This window comes from Amphiprion ocellaris, chromosome 17, assembly GCF_022539595.1.
Source record: "Amphiprion ocellaris isolate individual 3 ecotype Okinawa chromosome 17, ASM2253959v1, whole genome shotgun sequence".
Taxonomy (NCBI): domain Eukaryota; kingdom Metazoa; phylum Chordata; class Actinopteri; family Pomacentridae; genus Amphiprion; species Amphiprion ocellaris.
The window spans coordinates 24,049,079-24,069,194 of NC_072782.1; the positions used below are offsets into that span (position 1 = coordinate 24,049,079).

Below are 20,116 nucleotides of genomic sequence, written 5' to 3' on the forward strand. Positions count from 1 at the left end.
AACTATGAACTTTTGTAGCCTAAACAAATGCCAATATTAATTCAAAAAAAAAAAAATTAAAATTACAATGCAACTGAAAAAGCCACTACACAATGGTCCCAGGTAGGACTCGTATGTGAAAGGTCTGTGATTTATACCTCCTCCATTCCTCCAGCCTCATTATATGTACTGTTGCTGTTTGTGTAGACTGTACAGAACTCACTAGTCATGGCATGAAACTTGTGAGCTGGAAGATGTAGACGCAAGCAGATAGAGGAAAAAAAAGGCCTAAATAAGAAGGTAGCTCATAATTTTACGGCCTTTTACTGTGAAACTAATACATTTTTGCACAGTGGACCAATGTAGCCATGACACATTTTGGTGTAAGACTGTATTAGTATATTTGTTAATCTTAGGAACACATCTAAAGCATTACTTTTAGAGAATGATTACTAAATATCTTTAGCAATCATTTAAATGCACAATTCCAGTCATCAGGCAGATTAGCTAGGGAAGGAATTACAAAGAAATGTAGCAGAGAAGAAGGGTTGTAGGTTTTTTGATCATTCAATTCTAAACCAAATGCCACATTTGTCTCTCTTTTAAGTTTTGATCATAAGACGCTAGGTGGTGTTGTCACTAATTAGAACAGATACAACTATGTTACAAACAGTTCACACAGGCTCAGAATAGCTTAAGACTGTGCTATTTTAGGCCATTCAGAATACTGGAAAAATTCTTCAAAAACATTTGATTTTGTAGCAATATCTGACAATTTTTGTTTATTTATTTATTTTTACAGATTAGTTATGCCAACTTTTCCTGTTAGAATTAGTCATTCCAAAGCCAGAGTCCAGCTTAAGCTTGCATGTCATTAGATATGTTGAGACCTTTAAATTGCACAGTAATAGAGTCTTACAAATGTCTTATTGACTAGGTACTATTGATGCTAAAGTCATTTAGTGAAGTGGTACTGTGGAACAAGATAGTGATATAATGATAAACGGTAAACAGTCCATATTGTATAGGGCATTTTTAATCTCAGCTCGGCTCTACAAAGGGCTTCACAATGTGTTTCTCATTCGCTCATTCCTACAAACACTCACACACTAATGGTGGCACAGTTGCCATGCATGGTGTTCACTTACCATTGAAAGCAGTCTGGGGAGCAGCGTCTTGCCCAAAGACACTTTAGCATATGGAGGGGCCCCAGATCAAACCATCAACCTTTTGATTAGTGGACAAACCAATTTCCCACCTTAACCATGGCTGCCACCTGTTGATGTTGAATTGCTATAACACTTAGAACACATATTTTGTTGGATTCTTCAGTCTATAAACTGTCACTTGTAAAACCTCTCCACATAGGTCACAAATCCTAATGACAGAATGAAATCACATCAGCAAGCACCATTTTACCCCTGTCTATCTGAATGGTACAGGACCCAATACATTAGAGAGAAAGTTATTTTTTTCAGTTGTTTGGTCAGACAAAACAACATGATATCATATATAAGAAGAGATGATTGGTGAAGCACCTGTGCCCTACTTTGCTGCCATTTTACTACTGATGGAGCTGAACAGCCAAAATGAAGAACTAGACACACAGCTGAATACAATACAGTATGTTGGGCAGCAGCTGGTATACAAAACAGGCCCAGATAAACTCTTGCATATTTCCTAAAGGCTTTGAAGGGACAAGAGGAGGGATACCTTTGCTGAACAGTTAAAATAGAGAGGAATGACTTAGCAAGACAGATGAAGTAGTCATCAAGACACATTGCAAAGTACATTTGTACAGCAAACGGGGATCAAGTTCCCTTTGTGAAATACAGTGTATGGATAAACATCCTGCTCAGAGGAGCTACTGTGAAGGACAGAAGGTGTCACAGAGAAGTGATAGTGATCACCGAACAGAATGTATGATGGATATTTATGAAATACAAAGTTTATTCTACATTTAGTGGGAAATTGCTGACAATCAATGGAAATATTATAACAGTAGAAAGGGCTCAGCTTGGAACCTCACAGACAATGCTGATAAAAGCAATAAATGGGACTTGTACCTTTGGTTAACTTAAATACTATCCAAAACCGACTGACTACATTTGATATCATTACTAAGTGTACACCAAAAGGATTGTCAGCAGCTTGACATGAAAAAAAAATAGATTTTTGATAGAATTGCTACCACTCATCCTGTTAACCATTTTCTAAAACTGCTGTTACAAAAATAGAGATGTAAAGTGCTAAGATCATTTAACAGAATCTTAAACCATCTCTCAGACAGTGGAACTGGCTATGCACGTCAGATTTTAAAACTTTTTGAATCAGACAACATCCATGGCAATTTTACCAATGTTAGGTCACTTTTCATGTGTACAATAAGTACAGCCGCCCTTTGAAGACATGTTTTAGTGCTATTTGAACAATTTGTCTTGCTGAGATCAAAAGATGCAAAAGCACACTGAGTACTTCAGGAGAGATCGGGCAGGCAGTCAAAAGGTGACAGCAAGCATTTCAGGTCACTTTTGAGAGTGATCATTTGGAAATGGCAGGAACACTGCCTTTAGCAGCGGTTGTACAACACATTATTAGAATTGTTTCATTCAAAGCACACTGAGAACTTAACTGTCAGACATGTGGAATGACCTACGAAGACTTCACTGGAGTTACAGCAACTGTTGAAAAAAATACACCAGTCTAAAAACTAACCTCCAAACATATATACTTACTTTAAATGATGATACATAATTATAGTGATAGCGTCAAAGATAACAAAAAAACAAGTATGTCATGGGTATAAAGTGTGCCTGTTTGTAGAAGACCCGGTGCTGGAGCCACAGACTGGAAGTAAGACCTCGTCTCGGTTTTGAGTCTCTCCCCCCATTATTCACTGTCCAGCTCTTTGAGCTCTGAAGAAGGACTCTCTCGGGCTGGCAGGAGGTCGTAGTGACAGGGGATGCAGCTGTTTTTTGGTAGATCATATGGATCCTGTCCAAACTGGGCATCGCTGATGCCTTCTCCAGTGTGATGGATGGTACTTACAGTTGGTTCTGAAATCGAAGACAAATGAGTTGGCATTTGCAGGAAGGATAGTAAAGCATAAATCTGTAAACCTAAAGGAACAGTCCAATAGTTTGGAAAATTTTAAAGACCCCTTTAATTTGTAGCTTATTGGAGTAAATTTTACAAAAGTAATTTTACTGTCATTACTCTTTCCACTTCTGATAAAGAGACAGCCTTAATCTGCAGAACTGTGCCAAATTCTCCACGATGCTGTATTAGTTGTTTTTCCTTTTCTGTATGAGCAAGTGTGTACTACTGCAGACATTTGTACAATGTGCATCTCTGCACAAACTGTACAGAAGAAAAAACAATAAAAATATATATTAAGCTCCGTACCAACTTCATAGACATTCCGGTTATTAGTCGGGCTGCTGTTGCTAATCTCGGCATATGGTGAATCCCGTCTGGCGGGTGATTTCATTTCCACATAGCCACATTCTGTGTTTTTTGCTGTCAGCAGGGGAGGGTCCTTTATTGTAGCATATGGATTTTCAGAGCTGTTGAGGGAACAGGAGCTGGCATGATGGGGTGTGCTCTTCACCAGATCTGGGTAACAGTAACAGACAGCAGAGCCAGTGAGACATGAATAACAGTATTAAACAGAGTAATTTAGTATTTATGCCAGAACTTACCACCCAAAGATCTTCCCATGTATCTCCTGTCAACTCCAAAGGCTCCTAACATAAAGTTAAATGGAAAAAAAGAAATGTTTCAGTGAATAATAGAGGCAAAAATAATACATGAGACTATTTAGACTAGATTAAGCTACAACATTAACATTGTCCCCTCCCATGTGAAGAGTTATATTTATCTCATCCACTCTTGTTTGTAGGTCAACTAGACTCTGAAGCCATGGAGTGCACAAGAGGCCTTATCTTGGGGTATAAGAGACAAACCTTGCTTTAAGATGATGTGTCACTTTATACTTTTGTTCTTGTCTTGTGGAGGCATGGGCCTCCATACAGTCAACTGGTGACAACATTTTGAAAGACAACTGCTTCTTGGGAACTAATTTGTTCACATAAATTTTCACTGGGTGTTGATTACAGCCTGGCATTGAGTGCAAATTCCCTGTTTAATTTATATTTACAACATTTATTTTAGAGACAACATGCAGAGGTATTGTTCCATTTAAATACAATGCAACCAATATGATGTGCATAGGACTTTTACTTGTCTTTGGTTGGGCTTTTAAAGATAACATTACAATACAGACGCTCAACAAAGACACATCGAGAAACAACTACTACAAACAGTGATTAAAACCACTCAATGATTATACAAGGCAGGTTTCTGAATACAGGGCTTACCCAGTTCATTGAAGCAGTCCTCTTGTTTCCAGTCTGCAGGAAGTGTGCCAGTATGAGGATCCCGATTCCTTGGAGCCACATTCTTAATGTTCACAAACAGCTGGTTGTTGTTGGCCTAAAGATAATGTGGGGAAAAACAAAGAATGGTTATTTGTGAATATTTATTAATGAACATACCTAATTTTTTTTTGGGGGGGGGGGACTTTTCTCCGCCATCTTTTTGACCATACCTTTCCATACAGGCCATTGTTAACATGCTGGGGGCTGAGGCACTGGGTTAGAGTATGATAGCTGGGGTTGGAGAAGTAGTTGCTAGGTTGGGGGTCACATGTTGGTTGGTGAGCGTCTGAAAATTCAAAAGTAACAGGCACTATTAGTATAATGCACGAAATGAGTCATTCCATCAGTGCTTTCAGAATGAAATGCAAGAATATCACGCAGACTACGAATCAAGTGGAAAAATTGATAGTTTACGCCTAATTCAACCTCTAGTACTTGGTCTATGGTATATGTTAAAGGCTTTTTTTTCTTTGTATTTTGTCTCCACCTTTGGTCCAAAAGTGAGAACTGCAGCAGAGAATTTGATCTTTTTTGTCTTTAATGTTCAAATGCCAGTGCTAAGTGCTATTCATTGCTTAAAAAGTATTCAGACCCCCTTTTTTTTCCACACTTTGTGTTAAATATATAAAAATGGGATCTTCTCTTTGATTTACACTCAGTAATCATAATGATAAACTGAAGGCTTGTTTTTGGACCTTTTCACAGTATTAAAAATCAAAAACAAATGTTTCATTCACAAAAGTTCTCAGACGCTCTTTGGTGGCACTCTGAATTATAGTACTATAATGATTTTCCTGTTTGCTTCAGTTACTACTAAAATCTATGTAGAGCTTGAATTGAGTCCACGTGGTAAATTGAAGGTCCCACAATTCACACTGTATGTCAGCAAAACAAACACTGTAATGAAATATAAGAACTCTCTGGAGACATCTGTGATAAAACTGTGGTGAAGCAAAGATCTGGGTGAGGGTAATAAACCAATTCTAAAGCTTTAAGGTTTCCCAGGAGGAGGGTGACCTCAAATGTGAATTACAAGTAGTTTGGAACAATCAGGACTCTCAGGAGAAGTGAGAGAGACTTTCGGACCTAACAGCATCATTTACAGGACTGAGGTTTTCATAGCAAAGTGAGATATACAACTACAGTGCGCTGAAAAAGTAACTTCTACTTCATGCAAATATGACATGTGAATTAAATTATTCAGACTTTCCATTCACTTTCAGAGTTGTAATAGGAAAAGTAGCATTAACAAAATGTTCTACTTTATTACCAGGGACATGGACTGCATTTATCATGTACAAGTCCTGTTTAAAAAAATAGTGTTTTACTGTTGAAAAGCAATACAACCTTCAAGGGAAACAAGAAACATGTTAGAAGAAACAACTGTTGGCACAACATGACCTGTCTAACATGTGTGGGACAGTGTATGTCACTGTGCTATTGCAATGTAATGTACCTGCCATGGTGTAATCAGCAGTGACCCTCAGAGCAGGAGTGTAGGTCACAGCTGGCATGGCGGGTTCTTTGCCTTTCTGCTTCTTCCTGTAAATAATGAGGATGAGCAAAAGAAAGAGCACCAGCAGCACGAGGATGATGATTCCTGTGATGGCTCCAATCTGGTAGGTGTCCACATGCATGACGGCACTTGTCAAACTGTTGAGGCTGCCCACCACCATAACACCAGCTGCAGACAGGAGGATGAGGAAATGTAGAAGTGGAGTTATATGTTTTGATTATACTACCTTGCAGATGCACACATAGACAGCTACAGACACCATGGTAGTGTAGTTTTCCCATCATACTACTATTGTTCTTAGAGTCTCTAGTTCTCTAGAGTCAGATTCATGGTTTTAGAATGCCCATCTGCGAACTGAAGCAGACTTGTAATCTGGACAGTCATTGTGCACTAAGTTTGATTCATACTGCAGTATACATATGAAAAGCTCTACAACATAGACAGTCTTATTGCCCCTCATAGTGGACACAGGGCTCCAGTGAATGTTTCTGAAAGGCGGTGTCTTTGCACTTTTATATAGCAGCTATTTGCAGATTGGTCTGTAGTATGGTGTCAGTGTGATTATTCTGGAGGTGTGCTGAACATAAAGAAAAGGATATCTGAGAAATTTAGAGCTTCTCACTGTGTTAGGGCATCGTCAATGGAAAGCATTTACAAATCAAAATACCTCCCAAGGCTGGCAGCAATGCTTCATTTACAACTCTTTATATGATGAATTACAAATATGTGGCTGACAGAAACTCCTTGAACAGTCTCCTCAGTCATTTATTTGTTGCTGCCCTTAGAGGGCTGAGAAACTGTTTGGTGTAAATAAACCTTATATTACTTATTTTTTTATATGCATTATTAGTAAATAATTAGAGGATCAATGGAATCTGATTACAGTAACTATTCTCAAAACCAGATTCTGCATTAACAGCATCAGTTTTTGAAGAGAGTGGAAACAGTTGCAGAGGAGGCTTACTCAACTGTTACTCGTTACCCTCCTCTGAAATAAAAAGCCAGCTCAGGTCTCCACTTGTCACCAGATTGCAGACTAACACAATCAGTCTCACTCCAGCCAGCACACACTCTGTTATTGCCATGCTAACTTCTTATGGCTCTGCCTGTAGTGTACCTGAACAATGCCCTGCCTCCATCTCATTTCGACTGCCTTGGATACATTAACTGCTAATCTTCCCTCTGTAAAGCCCAGTCGACTTTAGCCCAGCTTCAGGGTCCAGCTTCTACCTTCTCTGCCTTCTGCTTCAGCTTGCTCTGCTATACTTCCTAGTCCAGTACTTAGCCAAGTTACCTGCCTTCTCCCACTTCTGTCTACTCAGCACTGGTCTATGATCCAAGGTGCAGCTAAGCTTCCCAGCCAGCCTTGGCTTCTCTTAGCTCACAGTGGCTCATCCAGTAAACTCTTAAGACTACAGGTCTGACTTACTGTCTGGCTTGAGTCAGTGACTATATTTGGGTTCCCAGCCTAGCCTTACCATGAGCTGTGTCCTCACCTTGGTCACATCGAGCTCCCTTCCAGCCTGGCGTACAGTAACATGTACCAGTCATGTGATCACAGGTGGAGTTGTTTAGACAGTCACAGACCTGACGACAGCCATAACCATAAGAACCAGAAGGACACTCTAGAAATAAGAATAAAAGCAAATGGGTAATTATTTAGGTCCACCTAGAGCCGATGTCCATTACCCAAAAGTATTTGTATGAGAGTGCCTGCTAAAGTCGAAGTGCTGAAAGTAACTTGAGTGACAAATTAAATTGAAGCACAAAAGTTAAGTTTAAGACAGTGCTAAAAGTTAAACAGACATTTAAGAAGAGTTGGGGAAAAGAGATAAATATGGAAGTGTATACACTCACTGGCCACTTTATTAGGTACATCTGTTCAATTGCATTTTAACACAAATAGCTAATCAGCCAATCACATGGCCACAACTCAAAGCATTTAGGCATGTAGATGTGGCCAAGAGAACCTGCTGAAGGTCAAAGCAAACATCAGAATGGGGAAGAAAGGGGATTTAAGTGACTTTGAACATGGCATGGTTGTTGGCCAGATGGGCTGATCTGGGTATTTCAGAAACTGCTGATCTACTGGGATTTTCACGCAAAATGCCTTGTTGATGTGAGAGATCAGAGGAGAATGTGCAGACTGGTTGGAGATGATAGAAAGGCAACAGTAACTCCAATAACCACTCGTTACATCTAAGGAATGTAGAATACCATCTCTGAATGCACAACGCGTGGAACCTTGAAGAAGATGGGCTACAGGAGCAGATGACCACACCTGGTGCCACTTCTGTCAGCTAAGAACAGGAAACTGAGGCTACAGTTCACACAGGCTCACCAAAATGGACAACAGAAGATTGGAAAAACACTGCCTGGTCTGATGAGTCTCTGTTTCAGCTGCAACATTCAGATGGTCAGAATTTGGCATAAACAACATGGATCCATCCAGCCTTGTGTCAACGGTTCAGGCTGGTGGTGGTGTAATGGTGTGGGGGATATTTTCTTGGTACATTTTGCACCCCTTAGTACCAATTGAGCATCGTTTAAACACCACAGCCAACCTTGATATTGTTGCTAACCATGTTCATCCCTTTATAACCACAGTGTACCATCTTCTGATGGCTACTTCCAGCAGGATAATGCACCATGTCACAAAGCTCATATAATCTCAAACTGGTTTCTTGAACATGACAATGAGTTCACTGCACTCCAATGGTATCCAGTCACCAGATCTCAATCCAACAGAGCACCTTTTGTTCCCCACCCTCCTCTTCTCCCATCCCTCCCCCTCTCCACCTCTCTAACTCTCTACCCCTCCACCTGTTTACCTCTCAACCCCTCTACCGCTACCGCTCTACCTCTTCTGTCCCTCTCAACCCACCGGCCAGCAGGTAGATGGGTCCCCCCACATAAAGAGCTGGGTTCTGCTCAAGGTTTCTTCCCTGTTAAAAGGGTGTTTGTCTTGCCACTGTCGCCTTAGGGCTTGCTCTAGGGGGTCAGGCATGTGGGTTCTGTAAAGCGTCTTGAGACAATCTGACCTGTAATTGGCACTATATAAATAAAAGTGAATTGAATTGAATTGAACCTTTGGGGTGTTGTGGAACGGGAGATTGGCATCATGGATGTGCAGCCAACAAATCTGCAGCAATTGCATGATGCTATCATGTCAATATGGACCAAAATATCTGAAGAATGTTTCAAACACCTGGTTGAAAGGTGTTGGAAACAGAATAAAGGCCATTCTGAAGACAAAAGGCAGTCCAACCTTTAACTAGCAAGATGTACCTAATAAAGTGGCCAGTGAGTGTATATTAATCTGAACAGAAACAGGCATGGAAATAAAGTGTGCAAATAGAACAAATGGCTATGTCTGTAGAAACAAAACAGGATGTAAGATGGTGTGTCATACTTTGTTCACAGTGGTGCCCCATGAAGCCAGTACGACATGTACACTGTCCAGAGACGTGGTCACAGTCAGCTCCATTCTTACACTGGCAGGTCTGAGAACAATCTTTTCCATAGAAACCTAATGGGCAGCCTGCAAGCAAGTAATCCTCATTACATGCTATATTTTAAGAATGCTCTTTTTCCAAAATGAACAACAATTGCTGTGTGACAAGTATGATTCTAAAGATTTTTTGTAAATTACAACGTCCCTAAGTTGTATCTAAGTCGTAAGAGTGTTTATGTAGGAAGTATTTTATTTATGATACATGGTAAGTCAGCCACACTTTTTGTTCCTTAGCATCTTTGCTTTAGCACATTTAATTTGAAATAAACAAATGTAAACCACATACATGTCTCAGCATTATTTTGAGTACATGTACGTTAAAATTTAAACAATTGTGTGGGAAATGCAGACCTTGTAATACACAACTTAACAGTTGGCAACTAAATATTTTTTAGGCAGGACTGTATGGCTTCTACATTAATTCCTTCACAGAAGAGCCCACATGTGGCTCAGATCTGATTAAAAGTTGCCATTTAAAATGAGGTAGGGTTGTCCATCAGTTCGAACAGGGCACGAAGAAGTGACTCCACAAGTAAAGAAGATGATGCTCAAAAATGCACCAATTTATTCCAGGTATCAAAGGTTCCAAAATCAAAAGCTCATTTCTAAAAAGCAGGTGCTCACAGGAAATCTAAAAAAAAAAAATGGTGAAGAGGTAGTAGATCAAGGACACTGAGTCTTTTGGATGAGTAGAAAATCTTCTGAATGATGATGAAAAACCTCTTTATGACCACACATCAAGTCAAAATCCTCTCCAAGATATACATGTTCACTTGTCAATGATCAAGACAATACTTCATGACTAGAAGCTAGGGGACTTGGCACAAGATGCAAACCCATGACCAGAACAGAAAGAGCAGACTGCAGGTCACAAAACAAATTTCTCTGATCTATGAAAAATGATAAGGGGAAGTGTGGAGAAAAAATGAACATGAAACAAAGCAATCTGACTGTCCAACTGTGCCAAAAACACTTAAGCTCTGAACTGTGTGCGTGCGTGCGTGCGTGCGTGTGTGCGTGCGTGTGTGCGTGCGTGCGTGCGTGTGCGTGTGTGTGTGTGTGTGTGACACTGACGTTGTGTGCAGTAGAGGCCCGTCCATCCTGGGGTGCACTTGCATTCTCCATCATAAGCACTGCAGTAGGCTCCGTTGTGACAGTTACATGTGTGGATGCAGTTGGGTCCCCACTGGCCAGGTGGACACACTGCAGGACAGCAACAACAAACTGTTAGCATCAGTACCAGTTCATAGTTCCATATCCTTTCTAAAGATCTTTTCTTTACACTATGGTTTAAAATGATTTCAAAACAAGGACTTTACAGGACAGTAGCAATAAGAAGCACGTCCGACTTGTTATGTGTCTTATTTATCCATTTTACTAAATGAACGCACACTGAGAGCAGTCGCTGCCGATCCATCCTGGATAACACTGGCAGGAGCCATCGATGGGGTTACAGGTGCCGTTGTTGGTACAGCTGCAGCTCCAGGCACAGTTCTTCCCAAAACGACCACTAGGACACACTGCACAGACATATGCACTTCATTCAGGACCCTAAACCTCATTTTATTGATCAGAGTATTTTGGATTGTTGTGTCAATGCTTCGTAGATGCTGAACAGGTTCACCGTTTCCTTTTTTGTTTTTATCATATCTAAATGATCAACAGTGTTTTCATGTGTTAAGCTACTGAACTTAGCTGAGCTGTATATCTTATGACAAAGTGTTCTCGAAAATTTCACAATTTATAATTTTACAATTTGCAGTGAAATATAATTTGTGATAAACAAGTCTACCATCAAAGAGATATTAAGGCTAGCAGCTGTCTTCACTCTTTGATCTTTTGAAGAGGGAAATTCTAACAGAGTGTCATAAACCTGAAAAGTTTCTCAGAACATCACTTCCAGGACTAACACCAACAGGAAGCTGTGAACACTCTTAGCCTTTATCCATACTGGTTGAACCCTGGAACCTTTCTATCCTAGTAGAAACTCTGTGCTGCGGGGCAACATGACTGCATGCTCACCCTCATTACACAGTGTTCCCTTGAAGCCGGGCAGACAGTCACACTGTCCTGTGACGTGGTGACATGGGCCATTGCTGTGGACACACTGTGGACAGGTCTGACTGCAGCGGTGACCAAAGTAACCTGGCGAGCAGACTGCAGACAAACCATTGCAAACACAAAAATGAATTCATTAAACCTGTATCCTAAAGTGACAGCAAATTATTTTAATTTCCTGAGAGTGATAGAGGACTTAAGTTTAGGGTAGGCTTTAACATTAGCTTAATGAACTACTGTAACTATGCAATAACGTAGTAAAACAGTGGTAAAAACTGACTGAATGACAAAACAGAATTGAATAGAGGGCAGCCCAAAGTGCCATAGCAATACATTTCCTTTGAAGGGGTGCCATGGCCTAAAGATATTTGAGAGGCACTGGTTTAAAGACTCTCAGCTGCAGGTTGATCTAATGTGTAATGTGGATTTACAAACTGTGATAGATATTTACGAAAGAAAAAAATCTGGTTAAGAATTTTACTGTTCATCTTCACTGTCACCCAGATCTCAGATATTAACATATCATCAGTAATCAGAATACTGTAAGACAAAATGTTGAAATCAAAATCAGAGTCAAGTTGAGCACAAGCTGTGTAACGATCTAGTGAACAATATGCAGTGCTGATAGAGGACTTACTCCTCTGACAGCTGGTGCCTCTGTATCCTGGAGCACATTCACAGGTTCCTTCATCCGGAGAGCAGGATGCCCCATTCTTACAGTTACAGGGGAGGGAGCAGTTTGGGCCCCAGCGACCCTCTGCACACACACTATCACAGTGAATACCTGCTCACACACAGAGAGTTGTTTCCGTCACTTCAGAGGACATTGGCTTACAGTTATTTTCTGGAGATTTATCCGAAATTTAACCATATGCTCTGCTTGCCTTGACCTAAAGTTAAACCAAGTCTGGAACCTCAGCTAATAATATACAGTTGCTTCATAAAGTGTTCAGACCAGTTCCCTTTTTGCACGTTTTTTTTTTTTTTTTTTTTTGACTGTGTTGTAGATTTACTCCCCAAATCCATTATCTCAAAATCTGTACAGACTTACCTGAAACTAACTAACTAACTACAGGGTGGTGTCTACAAAGTACTGGAGTAGGATTCATTGTATTTTTGTATAGGTACATTTATAATTTTTAAAAAATCTGCAAAACATATTTTCATTTTGTGACGATAGGGTACTGAGTGTAGCATGAGAGGAAAAATGTCAGTTTCATTCATTTAAAATTGAATATATAACAAATCTGGATACTTTCTAAAGCAACGGCACACACCTATCAGCCACAACAAATCATGAGGACATTGTTATTACGTCTTACCAGTCCATCCAGCTAGACAGCGACAGTGACCAGAAGAGTGGTGACATCCATCAGCATGACTACAGTCACAGCGTTCTCTACAATCCAGACCATATGTACCATCCTGAGGAGAATAAACAGAATCAACAAAGGAATGAACAGCAGAAATGTGGCAAAATACACAAAATGTAGCCAAAGTCTTAAATCTTGAACATTTTTATTAAAAAAAACAAACAAACAAACAAACAAAAAAACTCCATACTATAGCCAGTACTACACAAATAAAACTTGAATGAAATTTTAAACAAGCCGTCACTGGATCTGATATGTTCACACAAAAACAACTTCAAAAATACATTAAGAGAGTGACTTTGTGGAGAATATTCAAATAAGTAGTCAAGAGTAATAATAGCATATTATATATGGTCCTATAACAATATGCACTGCATTCACTTTGTGTCCCTCTGTGTCCTTTCTCTGAGTGTCCCTGGTCCCCAGAGCTGGATGCTTCTGATCTGTGGTTGCTGTCCCACCAACTGGCTTAGTCTCCATCATGTCCACTGACTTACAGTGTGATTCACACTCGAAGGCCAAATTTGCCTCAATGTGCTTGGACACCTTTTATCATTATCTCTTGCCAAGGTACCCCAAGTTGACAGTCCTTGCTGCAGATGTTTTGTGCATGTCCACTTTCCTCCAGTCCACTGCTTCCAGCTGCCCATTTCCACCAATCTACTCTGTATCGCCCTTAATATACATGATATGCTCATCTACACACTGTTTGCATCTTACTACCAGCTATACATGCAGTATATATATGTGCTTCCTTGTCCCCCACCCCCCTCTTCTCCTCTCCCTCCCCCTACCTCACCCCTTCTACCTCTTCTGATTTTGTACCTCTCAACCCGGCCGATACTGGCATCACCAATACCTTTGGTCTCAGAAGAAGTATGATGCAAAAAATGTTGGCTCCTTTGATGGGAGTGTAGTCCAGATTTATACATGAAGTAAGAACTGATGTAGACTAATATACCAAGCTGTTTTAATTTTATGTACTTGTTTTAGTTACCATGTTATAGGAGAATATTTAGCTTATAATTGCCAGTGCAAAATTAAATCAAAAACACTGCATACTCAAATGCAGACAAAGTTGAAAATATGTGACATGTAGTGGTAAAAACAGCAAAAAAAACCCCAACATTTTTGTCAATTGTGTCCGTTAACACAAATAATACTGGACATGTTTTAAAAAGCACACACATTTACTCACACTTGGGGGCATCTTAACCCTCTCACCTGGCAGGGGAGTTCACATCTCTCTCCTCTCCAGCCTGGAGAACAGGTACAGTGACCGTTCAAGGCGCTACATGCTCCTCCATTCCCACACATGCAGGTGAGATTACAGCCCAGACCCCATGTGCCACTGGCACAGTTGATGGAGCAGTCAACCCCATGCCATCCTACGCAGACAAGGACAATAAGATGGAAAACTCACAATACTCATACCTTACTTCATTATCAGTAGCATCGTTAGCATCATTTTTATTGTGACACAATTATGGAATTACCTCTCTGTTAAGATACGAATTAACTTGATTATCAAGTTATATCAAATGGTGCTCAAATGCAGTGTTTTTAATCAGCTTCAGAGCTTCATGGTATCTTGTCTGTTTTATGTAGAAATATAAAGATCGATTGAACAAATGTTATCGTGAACAGAAGCAGAAAAATATTTTCATAATATAAATTTTACATAATTTGGAAAGTATAAACTTTTTATTTACTGCTATAATATTTTTATAGACTAAAACATGCTTGTATTTTGTCCTTTTCTCAAATTAGAGATTTTTTATAACATTCAATTCAATTCAAGAGGTTTATCGTCATGTGCACAGAAACTAGCAATTACACTGGATAATGAAATTCCTATTTTTCTGATTCTCCTCAACCAAATGACACAATGTATAAATGTGTTTAAAAATATAATAATATAAATGTGTATAAATGTGTCTAGAGCAGTGACTAAATAAATAAGCAGACTTAAATATATACATATAACTTTCAAGTCAAATTTACTTTAAAAGATTTGCTGGAAAATAAATTAAAATAAAATAATAGCTAAAATGAACTCCTCCTTCTCTCTCTTCTCATTCATTAATTCATCTCCACCTTTCTCCGTCCCCTAATTCACCCTTTCCCCTCTCTTCCTCTCCTTCTGTCATTCTTCCCCCTCTCCTCCTCAGCTTACCTGCTTCACAGAGGCAGGACCCATCCACAGGTGAACACTGAGCCCTGTTCTTACAATTACAGCTGGATGAGCAGTTAACACCATGTTTTCCAGCTGGGCAGGGGACTGAACAGTGGGGACCCTGAGAAGGTCAATAGATAAACATTTAAAGGTGGCTGTGAGGACAACACAATTTAATTTGTTAAGTTCACTGGCTTTTTCCAGTGGCACTGTATGTAATGGTATGTAGGGTCTGGTAATGACATTTAAATAAAATGAGTGATTCATGCATTTATGTTAGAAAACCACAAAAAAGATGAGGAATGTAAAAGATAATTTTCCGCATTTTGCAGTAGCTTCAGACAATTGCCACTACGTATATATTTATTGACGCTCATTTGATTTCATGTGAAAAACACAGGCACATCAATACTTAAAAAACTGCATACGTTTTTGGCAGTCAAGTTAGGGGATGAGTCCACATCTAATTATATATATAATGTATGGCACATTCTGTGTAAGCCTCATTAAGATAGCTGTATGACGGCAAGCTTTTATTGACACAAACACGAACTTACCATGAAGCCTGGAGCACAGAAACACTCTCCGGTCACGCTGTGGCAGTCAGCTCCATTCTGGCACCGGCACACCTGCTGGCAGGACTCGCCAAAAAAACCTGGGGTGCACGTCTCATTACAGTAGAGACCTGACCAACCTGGCTGACATGTACATTCTCCTGACATTGGGTGGCAACTGGTGACATAAGACAAACATATCATAGTTACAAATTGCAAGATATGGCATGTACTGCAGGTTGATTGTCTTCTAATATTAGTATTCCTCCTAGTGAGTACATGTTTATTGGCCAGTGCCAGGGCCCAATGGGTTTAGAATACTTCAGAAGAAAAAACACAAAACAGAAGTGACCATCTATCCTCTTGTGTTATAGCAAGCAGGGGACTAAAGTTAAATCTGTAAAGTTTCTTTTTTGAATTTATCTGTTACCTGGACCCCCAGATATGTAAAAAAAAAAGACCAGAGATTGTGCTAAATGACTTAAATATACAAAGCACAGCTGGTGTGTCCAAATGTATTAGGCCTGGAAATATAAAGAGGTTGATCTAGAAGTAGGGATTTGATCAGGGCCCAGTAGGAAGAGGTTCAACAGCAATGGAAAAAACCAAGGGGGATAGTTAATATCCATTTCTCATGCCTATGAAAAGAGAAAAGTCATCTGCAGCTGGATAGCTCAGTGATTAACACCCCTGAATTTTTCACGGTAGATTGGTGGTTCAAATCGTCCAGGATGCATTGTCCAGTCTAGTGAGGACCCTTAGGTAAGGTCTGCAGTGCTGCCCCTGAGCGCCCTTGGAGGGTGTAAACATATTGTTTAGGAGAGAGGCTATCATATTCATGAACCCTCTATAAAACTTGATAGGAACTACATCTAGGCCAGGACATTCATAAGACTGCATCAAACCCGCACCCTGTGAAATCTCCTCTACTGTTATAGGCTCCTCTAACTGAAGCTCAGTAGTGGGGTAAATGGTAGGGATAGTGAGGGTGTTGAAAAAAGTTATAAACTGAAAGTTCTGTTTATTGTTCTGAAGTGTAGAAAGGCACAGTAGCTCTTAAATTGCTCATTAATTTGCAGAGGGTCAGTTATTACCTGTGTAGGGGGTTTGAATTTGAGGAATTTGGTGTGGCAAGGCTGTCTGCTGTAGTTGTTACTTTGCTTGCGTTATCCCTGTAGTCATAGTAAATATGTTGTGATTTTAAGAGTACATCTTCAGCTTGGGCTGTTGACAGATTATCAAACTCTGTACGCATTAGGAAATAGTGAGGCTGCATACAGGTAAAGGTAGTTCTGGGTAACAGTATTATAATAATGGCTTTATAAATCAAAATCCCTTAAAACAATGGAGAAAAAGTAGAGTTGTGTTTGTCTAGGCACGGGATCCGACTGAATGAGGCTGAACTTGACAGAGTCTCCACGATGTTTTATATGCCATGCCAGCAGGGTGGAGATTATCTGCAGTAACACAGGTGGAATCTGCCTGTCTTTGTTAGTAACTGCATTTGACTGACAGCTGGCCCACCTGACATAGCAGTCCAATTGAGGAGAAGCAGAACAGCTGTTGTTCGCAACAGCAGATGCATTCCACCAGCTGTGACAGTCTAACAAATAACTGACCACAGTCAGCTGTCTGCAGGGACAGCGGTTGCACTGACAAACAGACAGACAACATAAGAACACTTCTTCCCCTTTCATAACTGTCAATGGTTAAACTTGAGCCCTGAGAGTAATATTTTTAAATCTTAGGAAATGAGGGGCAAAATTTTTCCTTCTCAGAGAGCATTCAAATTCAAGAATCACTGCAGATCACGGTTTGTTGCTGATAACATTGCCATTTAATGATTTACTACATACCTGTTGGTGTTCTGGATGTAGCAGGGACACTTCCTATCACATTGTAGACCGTACTGTCCTTCATGACACAGTCGGACATCACATGTCTTCCCTGTGTATCCTGGCTCACATAGACAAATTCCATAGATGTGGTCGCACTTGCTGTTGTTTTTACAGCGACATGTCTTTGCACAGCTGGCACCATAAGTACCAACTGGACACTCGTCCTGACACCTGTTTAGAGACAGAGACACAGTCATCCATGGTGAGTGATTTGGAGAGGTGAAATCGATCAATTATTATTTTCTGTGTGACTGTAAAGTCACCTAATGTGTTCAAAAATAAAAAAAGGACAACAAAACCATATATATATATATATATATATATATATATATATAAATAAATAAAAAATTATTTATTTCCCCCCCCCAAGTGGCTGATGGTCATCTATTATCTTATCTTACTCCACAGGTCCATATTGGAAATCTATTAGAGGAGTGGGAAGGACAGAAACCTCAAATTTTGTACTTTGATCTGTCAGTCACACTCTCCCAGTTTGGAATCACAGGCTTTAATGCTCCAAATATCAGTGGGACCACTCTGGACTTTATCCTCCACTCACCATATGTTCCAATTCTTCCCTAGCTGTTGATACTTCTCGATCTTCTCATGCTCCTTCTCTCCTTCTTTCTGATGTTACTGTCAGTACTGTCTGTTTAGTTCAACGAAGACTAGTCTAGTCGTTTTACAAAAGTTTCACGAGGCATGGGACCTCCGCTCCCTGTACCAAATTTGCATACGGTAAAAGTCAAGTCTACTTCATGCAAGTGAGCTGCAGGCAACTCCGGAGCGACACACCGCAATGGAGCTCAAAACGCATTGCAACACAACCAGCATGCAAGGCAGTGTGTTTCACATTGGCAATGAAAGGGATGTGAGAAATTGACGGACCCTGTGGACACGTACCATCAGTCTTCAATGATGTTTGACCTTTCTCATCATCACCCTTTGACTTCTGCAGTTTATTCCAGGAGGCCATCTTTCCTGATGTATTCATAGATGTTTTTGTCTAATCCTGGAGAGTGGCTCTGGCACCCAATAATCCTTGTCCACCCTCTTTTTGGTGTTCATAGAGCCTTGGGGCGCTGGACTTTGGGCTTGTGTATTGCAAGGAGTTTTCATGTCATTACATCAGTGGCATCCATCTCCTTCTGTGGCCAGCTTATTATCCCATCTTAGTATCAGAAGACTGGTAGGGCGTATATGATCATGGTTTGGATCTGATCTCCACCTTTTAACTGTGTTTTTTCAGCACCCGTCTTATAGTCTTGAGGTACTGGGCTGTTGCTGATCTCTTTAAATCCTTATCATGGCTCCCATTGGAATGTAGGATACCCAGGTACTTGTAACTGTTCTGTATATCTACTATCCTGCCTTCTGGGAACTCCACCCCCTCACAATCATCTTCCCCCTCTTTGCCACCATGCAACCACAGCTATTCAGTCCAAATTACATTGCGATGTCCTCGCTGTAAATCCTAGTGAGATGGATCAGTGAGTGGATGTCAAGGTTCACTCCAAGCATATAGCTTGATGTCATCCTTGTATAGGTGGTGGCTGGTGGTCACTTGACTTTTGAATCTTCATAAAACTTCTCCCATATGCTCTTCTAGTATTACTCAGTCCCAGCACTGCATGGATCTATGCTTGCAGCTAGTAGTACACTCTCAATGGATCATTTATTCTTCTGACCTCTGTTTCTCTGGTATAGCTCTTCAGAATTGCAGCCAGACCCATGAATCTTTTTTGGCAGTCCCTAGTCTGACTCACTGGTTGTACGTTCCAGATATAAGTCTCCTATTGGCCAGTTATCTCATTTGGTGTTCTTCTCTACCTCCATTAGCTGATTGTCATTGTTTTATTTACCACAGGAAACAACAACAGCAACCTATGGACAGTAAACTACTGCAATGAAACTGAAATGAAAGTTTTGCAGAGAATTTAGATCATGCAATCAGGCAGCTCTGTTTGTTTTTTGAGGTGGATTATCGATTCTATTCACAGTGCTTGTCTCCCTGCATGCAAATATTCCACCACAAAAGAATTCCAGCTGTCACTATTTTAAGTGAACACCGACGCCACATCCTTCACTTTGCCCTGCCCACAATGACTGGGATTGGTCTGAAGATATAGAAAAAAGCCAGAGCATTTTTTCCCTTAAAGTAGAATGATAGGTTCAACAGCAAAGCAAGACTAGGCAGTCTCTAGTCTCTTATGGACATTTTGTTGTATTTCTTATCAAATCAGGATGTGTTTCGCCAGGACTACTATTGTAGTGGCATATTCAACTTCACTGGTTTCCATTATGGTGGTAGTTGGGATAATGAGTAGTGCTGTATTAACTGCTATAGTCCTCTCTGTCTAACCCTAATTTTGTCAGTGAGCCACAGGAGTCACAACTGGGTTGACAGTGTTTAGTCTGGCCATAATTTTTCTCCTTGGCACATGGGATGCAGTTGTTATCACTGGCGGTGGGGTGGCATCTAGTTCCTTAACAAAGCTCTCCTGTGATGGAGCCAACATATTATGCCCTTACTGCTCAGTAATGTTCCTATGTTCTATTGTGGCCCCTCCAGTTTCAGCTGTGATTGTAGTTTCCTTCTATATTAATAG

At 40.3% G+C, this 20,116-nt stretch overlaps 1 protein-coding gene across 2 annotated transcripts in view; it reads right to left on the reverse strand.

Annotated features, from left to right (window-relative positions):
* Positions 1 to 997: 997 nt before the first annotated feature.
* The window catches only part of megf10 (multiple EGF-like-domains 10), a 61,873-nt gene continuing 42,754 nt past the window's right edge, over positions 998 to 20,116 (reverse strand). The window contains exons 9-25 of one of the 2 annotated variants that reach the window (XM_023281951.3): positions 17,466 to 17,678; positions 15,613 to 15,787; positions 15,056 to 15,176; positions 14,104 to 14,267; positions 12,829 to 12,931; positions 12,144 to 12,290; positions 11,471 to 11,605; positions 10,840 to 10,968; positions 10,523 to 10,651; positions 9,347 to 9,475; positions 7,431 to 7,559; positions 5,875 to 6,102; positions 4,589 to 4,704; positions 4,359 to 4,473; positions 3,681 to 3,725; positions 3,385 to 3,594; positions 998 to 3,035 (exon numbers count right to left, since the gene is read on the reverse strand). In XM_023281951.3, coding sequence (XP_023137719.2) covers positions 2,869 to 3,035; positions 3,385 to 3,594; positions 3,681 to 3,725; positions 4,359 to 4,473; positions 4,589 to 4,704; positions 5,875 to 6,102; positions 7,431 to 7,559; positions 9,347 to 9,475; positions 10,523 to 10,651; positions 10,840 to 10,968; positions 11,471 to 11,605; positions 12,144 to 12,290; positions 12,829 to 12,931; positions 14,104 to 14,267; positions 15,056 to 15,176; positions 15,613 to 15,787; positions 17,466 to 17,678 — 2,455 coding nt within the window. In that variant the 3' untranslated portion in view covers positions 998 to 2,868. The remainder of the gene's footprint in view (positions 3,036 to 3,384; positions 3,595 to 3,680; positions 3,726 to 4,358; positions 4,474 to 4,588; positions 4,705 to 5,874; positions 6,103 to 7,430; positions 7,560 to 9,346; positions 9,476 to 10,522; positions 10,652 to 10,839; positions 10,969 to 11,470; positions 11,606 to 12,143; positions 12,291 to 12,828; positions 12,932 to 14,103; positions 14,268 to 15,055; positions 15,177 to 15,612; positions 15,788 to 17,465; positions 17,679 to 20,116) is intronic. The other variant, XM_035953712.2, reaches the window with a different exon arrangement.